The sequence below is a fragment of the Pollicipes pollicipes genome, unplaced genomic scaffold (genome assembly GCF_011947565.3).
Source record: "Pollicipes pollicipes isolate AB1234 unplaced genomic scaffold, Ppol_2.1 Scaffold_6686;HRSCAF=7923_pilon_pilon_pilon, whole genome shotgun sequence".
In the NCBI taxonomy this organism is placed as follows: Eukaryota; Metazoa; Arthropoda; class Thecostraca; order Pollicipedomorpha; family Pollicipedidae; genus Pollicipes; species Pollicipes pollicipes.
The window spans coordinates 12996302-13005646 of record NW_023596921.1 but is presented as its reverse complement, the minus strand read 5'-3'; the positions used below and the strand labels follow the sequence as shown (position 1 = coordinate 13005646).

The 9345-nt window shown below is 51.4% G+C and overlaps 1 protein-coding gene across 1 annotated transcript; it reads left to right on the top strand.

Moving 5' to 3' along the window:
* The first annotated feature begins 701 nt into the window (after positions 1-701).
* On the top strand, positions 702-9063 carry LOC119108691 (acid phosphatase type 7). Its single transcript, XM_037232317.1, has 8 exons — positions 702-957; positions 3706-3767; positions 5246-5396; positions 5601-5818; positions 6263-6416; positions 7159-7301; positions 7665-7836; positions 8676-9063. The coding sequence occupies exons 1-8, from the start codon at positions 748-750 to the stop codon at positions 8901-8903; spliced, it is 1338 nt and encodes a 445-aa protein (XP_037088212.1). The 5' UTR covers positions 702-747; the 3' UTR covers positions 8904-9063.
* The last annotated feature ends 282 nt before the right edge of the window (positions 9064-9345 follow it).

The window sequence follows — 9345 nt, the reverse complement described above, 5'->3', positions numbered from 1 at the left end:
CGTCTCAGGTGGTATCGGACGCACTAAGAAAATATAGCAATCTAGGTTCCCCTCAAATCTTTTCGGCATTTATGGCAACGCGTTGCTGTCAGATACATCGTGAACTTCCACTAAGGTATGTTTGACATCATAATGAGCATGATGTCATAGATGGTGATTGTGTAACATTCTCACACATGGCTCGTGATGCTGCTTGGAGGAACTTTCAAGCAAAAGTGAATGGGACCCATTACGACAGGCGAGTAAAGATAGTTATGGTTACAATTCCGAAAGTGTCGTTTTTCTAGCCACCTGATGTGAACTGCAGACGCCGTGCGCACCTTTAAAGTAGAGTGTGTCTGAGATAGTGTGAAATAGCCCGACGTTCTTTTCGTCCACACCCAGAAAAAGAGACGGAGACAGATTCAGTACTGCAACCGCTTCTACCCTGTCAAATAGTGCTGCATCGGCCACATGTCGAAGGATGTGGTTTAACTCTGTCTACTGCTACATGCTGTGGCGATATCTTCGTCTGCTGGTGCCGTCATTCAACGTGCTCTGTGCACCAGCCCCAATCTCACCAGCGTTCTTCCCCAGTCAGTCAAACGTACCTCGCAGCGTACTTATGTCGGCTGCTTCCCCGTCTTTCCCCGTCCCTCCCTGGAGCTCGGCAGCACGGGAGCTGCTCCCTGTCCCTTTGCCGAACCTTTGCAGCACGGGAGCCGGCTTCTCCTGACGCCCCGGGGCACCCGCGTCCAGCAGCCAGAGATGAGACCGCCAGGTGCGCCGCCGCCGCCTCCGCTGCTGCTGCTGCTTCCGTTATTGCTGCTGGCGCCTTGCTGTCAAGCGGTCGGCAGGCAGCCGGAGCAGATTCACCTGTCCTTCACCCGCGACATCACTGCAGTGACGGTCACCTATAGCACGGCCGACGAGTGGGAGACGGTGGTGCGGTACGGCCGGGCCCAGCTGGACTCACAGGTGAGGCGGCGAGAGGGGGGCGAAAGCGTCCGCAGCCGGTCAGGTCAGGTCAGGTCAGCAGCGTGTGCCATGAAGACGGCATAGATAGGACGGGGCTCCCTCCCTCACCTCAATGTTTTGTCTACAAAGAACCACGGAGGTTGGAGGCGAGGAAAGGTATTAACGCACTGAAGCAGCATCGCGATGTTCATGGCGGCAAATAGTCGAGATAATGCGCCCATAAACTTGTGATTGACGCAGCTAGAGACGTTAATGGAAGGTAGTACTTTCCGTTTTGTATTCCGTTTGGTTTCTGTACAGAAGTATACATACTTATATAAGTTGTGTAATGGTGCAGGTGGATGGCATGCCGATGCATGGCGTAAATCTGCTTTCGGTTTGATGAAGACAAGCTAAGCCGTCGATTGTGTGCCGAATTACATTGAAATGCTCTATTAAAAAGCCTGCACCAGATGAAAGCCAGTGCTAATGGTACTTGAACGTATGTAGTAGAGTGTGTCATCAGTAACAAAATCAGTTGAGACAAAGAGATTCTTTGGCGCAGGAGTCCAAACGTACACGGCATAGCAAAAGTTGTTCCCCAAAACTTAAATTCGTGATGCGCGAGCCGATCGGAATATCGCTGTAAGCCGACGCCAAGCGTTGCAGTCACCTCATACTGGGCGGCGTTCGTTGCGGCAGGTAACGCCAAACTGTGGGCAGCAAGCGATATAAAATACCTTGGTGTATGGAAACGATGCTTCTGAGCGCTTCTTAAGCCGTCGTCCGACAATGTCTCGGTCTACATAATGTCAAATATGCGATCAGGCATTGCCGGATTCATTGCCATATGGTGGAAATTTAATGTGCTGTTGAGTATGAGCTCGTTGTACGAGAATGTTGGTTAGTATGGCATTCAACGTTCATTTCTCTGAGACAACTTACGTGGTGCAAGCACGGCCATGCATAGCATATGACTCAGAATATATTGTCTGACGTACAACTTAATACAAGTTCTGCAGCCTGTACCACATTCGTAGGGAGGGGGGAGGGGGTCAGGGTGATCTCATGCACATCTTGCTCCTTGCCGAGCCTGCGTATTCGGTGCACCGGCCCAAACAGTAGCTGTTCACAGACTGGAAACCCAAAAACGCATGTTGGCGGAGATCGCAGGTAGCAGAAATACCGCCGCAGCTGGGGTGCACATCCTGTCGAAGTTCCAGCTCCAGCCCCAGACGCCCTCGGTAGTGCGCACGGGTCGCACTCCTAGTGTGAGCCAGATAGGGCGAGATGGCCAGCGAAGCCTGCACTTTGTTCCGCAGCTCGCAGTCTCTGAGGTCTCGCAGTGGAGGATGTGTGATTCCAACGTTACACATACAGTGACTGCATGCGTTCGCGTTATGAAAGTAACAAGGAAAAGCAAGCGATCGCTCCACCATTAAACTGTGATCATGTGATTTTAGGGGTGGACCGGAGGGGGAAAAGGGGCAATTTCCCCTGTACCATTGCAAGCTTGTAGGACCATGTATATCAAGCTTGTAACATGTATATCAAACAAAAGTCCGCCGCCGTCCCGCGAATCGAACCCGCCGCCCACACGTTACGAACCCATCAACACCCCGCGGCGCTACGCATCCTCGCCCATTTGGGTGTCGAGATAACTATCCAGAGCAAAACTATGGCAGCGATGCTCACTGTGGATTGGAGGTGCCAGCTCGCCGGCGACTCAAATTTGCGGGATGTGATTTGCGGGTTGCATCGGGCCCAGTACCAGTTCTGGCTGTTGATTGGCGGAGAACGCGTGCGATTGGTGGCTTGTGTTTGGCGGAGAGGCGGCCTGGAATTTGCCATCGAAGCGTCTGCAGCCGGCGCCAGTAATCGGTAGTTGGTGGTGGGACAGTGAAACCGGGTGGCCTATCACAAAATGTTTTGTGCGTGACCGGGTAGCCTTCAACATGCTTATGCAAGTAGCTGTTCAAAAGAAATGTTTCAGTACCGGCAAAACTAAACTCCAGCAAACACGTATCACCCACACAATAATAATAATAATCACCCACACCCACACATATCCAATGCAAATCATCATTACAATGATGCGCTAGCAATCGCAAGCTTGAACCCACCCCGGTCTGCTGGAGAATTCTCGTAACCGCACAGCTTTGGCGTTTTACCAAAAATTAATGTTCTTTAATAAAAAGTTAGCTTAAGCTATTTGGCAATGTTTTGCTGGCATTATTCATGATATCTATCTCATACTTAGTCCACCAGGCACCAGAAGTATGGAAAGTGGCAAGTTTGAGACTTGTTGTGGGATGATCCCAGTGCCAAAAATAGATAGCGCTAGTATCGAATACGATTTTCTTGGCCTATCAAAAGAAAAACTACTCTCGCGTCACGAATATCAACATTGGTGCAATGCAACAGGCCTCAAAGTTCATCATTAATTTGTGTGCTCAGGAAAACTTTGTCTCAGTTTATTCCAATAGATTCACTGTCTCGATTACAAACCATAGTATGTAATCACAATCTATGGTCGGACAAGTGGGAGTGGTCAGGTGTACAGTCTAAAATCAATCTGGAAATTAATAAGGGTCTACGACGCATAAAACATATAAAAGCTCATTAAAATACCTATGTGAGGATTGCAAATTGCAATGGATTAAAAATGTACTGTTTTCGTGTGTGGGCAGGCTGCATAACTTAAGTCTGCATTGTTGTTCGGCGGCCAAAGGATATAACATTTGTTTAACGAAATAACACATGTTACAGAATACCGGTTTCTCGACACTTTTTGTGCAGGGGGCCGATCACCACCAGCAGTACATTCACCGGTAGGTGATATGGTGCCAGTCTCTGACTTGGCAATTTGGCCTTCATCGTCGGGATGGCTGGAGCATCAACTATCGGGCATGACAGAGAAAGAGAGAAAGAGAGAGAGAGAGAGAGAGAGAGAGAGAGAGAGAGAGAGAGAGAAGAGAGAGAGAGAGAAGGAGAGAGACAGAGAGAGAGGGATAGAGGACGAAGAGAGGGAACGAAGAGAGAGAGGTGAAGACGGAAGATAAAGGTGGAGAGGGAAAAGAAATGAGAGAGGTAGAAACAGAGCAGGAGAGAGAAAGGTAGAGAGAAATGGAAGATAGAGAGGAAGAAAGGAGAGGGAGAGAGAGAGAGAGACGATAGAGGAGAGAGAGAAAGAGAGAGTAAGAGAGAAAGAGAGGAGAGAGAGAGAGAGAGAGAGAGAAGAAGAGAGAGAGAGAGAGAGAGAGAGAGAGAGAGAGAGAGAGAGAGAGAGAGAGAGAGAGAGAGAGAGAGAGAGAGAGAGAGAGGGAGGAAAGGAGAGGGAAATATCGGGGAGGGAGGAGGGAGATAGCGAGGATGAGTGACGGGCCGATAAACTTTCAGTAAACACCAGCCCCCGACGCATGTCCCCAATCTGTGACGGCAGGGGTTCATCGGGCTTCAATGGCCTGTGTCCGGTATGAATCAGCCGTACAGTTTCCAAAACCACAGGCCTCGTCCGATCAGAGGTGACCGACTAACCAGCGCTGGCGGTACCGCGCAACACCAGCTGCGCTTAACCTTCAGAAGGCTTCGATGTAGCAAGAACATATTCGATCCTGATTATGTCTTTTGTCCATCGGTCTTCGACGTTTCTTTCTCAGCTTGAGCACATGGAACGCAAGACCGGTAAATAGCCTAGAATGAGCATCAGAGATTATTGTAACAAAAACGATGATCATTCTTTCACCCGAGAACTTATTTCAGCAATAGTTTTGGCCACCGCATCATGCCGCTTTATTTTCCAGCAAAGGGTGTATTCGATTGAGCAAACTCACCCCTGGTAAAAGAGCCGCCCTGATTCAAACCTTCCTTACATGAGAGAGAGCGAGAGCGAGAGAGAGAGAGAGAGAGAGAGAGAGAGAGAGAGAGAGAGAGAGAGAGAGAGAGAGAGAGAGAGAGAGAGAGAGAGAGAGAGAGAGAGAGAGAGAGAAAGAGAGAGAGAAAGAAAGAGGGAGAGAGGGAGGAGACCATGTTGTGGCGAACCTTGTATGGTATAAACTGTTAAGCACTGCAAAAACTCGCTGTTGATAAAGGCATTGCTTTGGAAGCATATTTTGTCGATTACACGCCATACGAATGGCTTGCCGCAACACATAAATGCTACTTGTTAGGTGATCTCAAACAGCTACCGTGAGGCTGGACTTTAAGTCACAGCTGGCACATTCGTATTCACCCTCAAAGCAGCGCATTGTGAGAGGCTGACAGGCTTGCAGGTATCTGGACACCCATGTTGCCCCTGATCCGCACGCAGCGTGAACCTGACGGGTCTGGAGCCCGGTGAGCAGTACTCGTACCAAGTGAGCGGTCCCGAAGGCTGGTCAGACGTCTTCCAGTTCACGGCCATGAAGCCCGGCATCGACTGGAGTCCACGGCTTGTCGTCTACGGCGATCTCGGCTCCGTGGTGGGTATGCAGTACAGGTGCGGTGTGGACTTGTTGGCAAGCTGTTCCTTGCGAGCAGTTCCAGAGCCAGTCCTGGCTTGTCTCATGTCGCGCGTGTTTAGGCCCGACCTTAAAATGGCTGCAATACTCAAGACAGGCCACACTTACGTCGCGAGCAATTAAACCATGTTGGTCCTGTCTCTGACGATGACACCGGCTGGTCAGAACGCTCGCTCGCTGCCGCAACTGGAGGAGGACACGCAGAAGGGCCTGTATGACGCCGCGCTTCACGTGGGCGACTTCGCCTATGACATGGACAGCCATCAGGGCGAGGTGAGCGACCAGTTCATGCGGCAGATCCAGCCCATCGCCGCCCGTTTGCCGTACATGACGTGCCCCGGCAACCACGAGCAGGCCGGCAACTTCTCCAATTACAAGAACAGGTGAGTCGTTATGAGTACCTCTCCACCTACAGATGTTGGTTCGGGGCCAGGGACGGCCAGGCATCCTCTCGAACTACGGCAACAGTCGCCGAAGTTGGAGAGGCTGAAAATTCCTCCAACTAACAGAGCAGGTGCGAGGGACGGGATGGACCACCGGGACAACGTCACCGACATGACACCCGGAAGGCCAAACGTCCGGAGAAAGTATCGCAATTGGGTGCCACGAGGGGGGTGTACATGCAAATCGAGGAAGATTACCATGACTGGCAATAACTTAACTGATCAGGAGGGTACATGATGATCTTCGTTGTCGGGTTGGCTATTTCCGCTGACGTCTCTGGCGTCGGTCTGGCATGTTTGTCGCCGTCACCGAGTCACTGGGCACATCAGCGACCGATCATCAGCTGGTTTTGTGATGAGCCAATGTGACGTCTTTATTTCCAGGTTCAGCATGCCTGGAGAGGCGGAGAGCATGTTCTTCAGCTTTGACATGGGTCCCGTCCACTTTGTGGCCGTGTCCTCAGAGTTCTACTATTATACCAGCTATGGCTATGGACAGGCTGTCAACCAAATCAACTGGATGAAAGCAGATTTGCGGGTACGCGACGCCAGCAGCAATTCAACATACCTTTAAACAAATCTGACTCGAGGCAGGTAGCGCTCGTAACGCCACGAATGTGTGAACAGACAGACAGCGCCGTATCAATAATTCTCCCGCGCTGCTATCGTCGCGAGTGCTTTCGATCTTCCTGACCTCGTGCGCACCTGTCACCTTCCCGAGGAGAGTGCGAGAGGTACACGGCATCTGGCTGGGTATCGGACTTGTGTTCGCGTTACGCGGTTGCGTCAGTGCCACCGTGCCGTTGACTCGGTCGAAAGGTGACATTGCGAATAACAAAGCATAGTTGACGCGTTCTCAGAAGGGTTTCCTAGTTTTTTCTTACCTACCAATGCTTGCGTCACGTTTACTGAAGTCTCCGTCAAATGTAGCTCCTTGGCTGCTCAGCTTCACTTAGTACATTCACTGCAGTCATCGCTTAACACGAGGTAATTACAGCTTCAGTACATTCACTGCAGTCTTGCTTAACACGAGGTAATTACGGCTTCCGTTTGAACTTCCATTCATACGTTCACTGCATCCTCCCTTCACAAACTTATTAGCTTTACCAAAGCTTCACAAGCGTCCCGTCGTCGCGGCCCTGCTTGCACACGTTGTCCGTAGTCTCAGCTTCCCACCCATCAGCTTCACCGAAGCTTCACAAGCGTCCCGTTGTCGCGGCCGCCCGAGCCAGGCCGGCGTGTGACGTCACACCCTACCTGACCGGAGCCGACCTGCTCAGATGGCGAGCGAACCATCGGCGCGCGCTCAGAGACCCTGGATCGTGGTGTACGGCCACCGTCCCATGTACTGCACCAACCTCAACCAGGACGACTGCACCAAGGCGCACGACCTTCTCAGGGTCGGCATACCGGAGCGCAACATGTGAGCACGCGTCGGCGTGGCCACAGGGACAGGACGCTGGGAACGGGGGATGGTCCTCAGCGAGGCTTGACCGGGGTGAAGCTTGCTTCAGCTGCTGGGGTTCCAAGTTTGGGGTCGCTCTAGCAAATTTTTAAACCGGGGTCGGAACCAGATAGACGTCTGTCTGCAGTGCGCTGGAATAAAGCACTCTTAAGCAATGATTCTTAAAATAAAGGAGCGCTTTGCTGTGGTACATCTCCGCAACTGCATACAGTAATGGACAATGGGGTATTGTTGACCCGTGCTTTCTGCGGGTTTGCTCCTACACGTCATGAACATTTCTCTGACCTCACCCACTGCACCGTGGCGTTGCCGCACCCGCAGCCCCGGCATGGAGGACCTGTTGATGGAGTACGGCGTCGACCTGGCCATCTGGGCACACGAGCACTCGTACGAGCGGCTCTGGCCCATTTACAACTACACCGTCTACAAAGGCACTGTTGACCAGCCGTACCTCAACCCCGGCGCCCCGGTACACATCACCACCGGCTCGGCGGTAGGTGGGCCTCACAGGAGCGGCGCGGCGAGCTCAGGGGAGGGTCTGCCGTCAGCCGCGGCACGTCAGGGTCGTCCAAACGCTCCCTGGCTGGCGGGTCGGGGTTCGGATGATTGCTTACTGATGAGGAAGTTGAATGAAGAAGATATGGAACTGATTGTGGAGTGCAGTATTTCGCGACTAGCGGGAAACATGCCCCATCGGATGTATGGTAACGGACTAGCGCTGTTAGCTGAAGCGGTCAACTTTATCGAGATTAATTTCTTTAAGTACCATTGGCCCCCTGTTTTACTTTGCTGGCGGCTTAAAGGGAGTGCTCCACATTTCTATGGGGTTTTGAAGTGATGTAGCCATTTTGAAGATCTTTCGGTGTAGTTCACAGCTCTTTCCTTAAGACCCAAACCCCTCTAGTTTTTCAGCTAAACGCCCACGAAAATTGAGAGACTTCCCCGAAGGGAATACTTCAATTTAACCTTGGCATGCATGACGTCATAATAACGTCATTCAAGTCCCGTCATTCCATAAGTCGGGCGGCGATCAATCCCGATAAAAATAAAATGGCCGAGCCGTTTGTATCTGGCGTTCGCAAGCACCATCTCCGGATATAACGGCGGGCATCCGGGTCTCATCCAATGTCGTGCGAGGTGTGATGACGTAATCAAACAACGGGTTATCGAGGAGCATATTTACTAAGCAGTGAAATTGGGTTGTCTAGAGCAGCCTTTTCTACCTAAAAGTATGATGATAGCCATAACTGAGCTTGTTTCATCATATGTAATGATTGCTTCAATATCTTAAATGCGAAACGTTCCCTTTAATCGTCTGTCTGCTTTCCACAGGGCTGCGATGAGAACCACAACCCGTTCTGGCCTTTCCGGGCGCCATGGAGTGCCTTCCGCAGCATCCACTATGGCTACACGCGTATGACGTTCCACAACGGCTCCCACATGTCCATGGAGCAGGTCTCGGTGGATGGGACGGGCGGCGTCATCGACTCCATCGATGTGGTGAAGGAGGTCCACCGGCCCTTCAGCCAGCTGACCAGGACACCGCGTGGCTATCTGTAACCACCAGTCGGTACGAGAAGGCTCGGATCGCTCTCACCTGGCGGTGGAGAGCCAAAGAAGAACGCAGACACGACTACGACGCTGTGGGTCCATTCTGGATGACGTGTAAACGGCGAGCGGATTGTGCTATGTACCTCGCAACGTACGTCTGTCATTAAAACGGAACCTTTTCCTTCCCACTTTGTTCAGTGGTAAAATGCTGGGCTCGTAATCAGGAGACTCGGGTTCAAATTCCAGCAATGCCGAGCACAAAGTTTGGGTTATGATAGCTACATTACTGAAAGCCAAATGCCATCAAGTCTGTCCCAGAACTCAATGACGCTTGACGACTAACGACCAATCAACTCGCCGAAAAGTTGTGTACAATCTTCCACACTACAGGAGAATAGAAGTCAGAACAAATTCTTCATCCGCGATACTAATACCGCGTCGCAGTCATTCC

What these genes read in the sequence shown, in the direction of transcription:
- LOC119108691 (XM_037232317.1), top strand. Translation starts at nt 748, where the DNA reads ATGAGACCGCCAGGTGCGCCGCCGCCGCCTCCGCTGCTGCTGCTGCTT. An exon ending in GGGCCCAGCTGGACTCACAG is followed by an intron (nt 958 to 3,705) that starts GTGAGGCGGCGA and finishes CACATGTTACAG; the next exon opens with AATACCGGTTTCTCGACACT. An exon ending in ACGGCGATCTCGGCTCCGTG is followed by an intron (nt 5,397 to 5,600) that starts GTGGGTATGCAG and finishes CCGGCTGGTCAG; the next exon opens with AACGCTCGCTCGCTGCCGCA.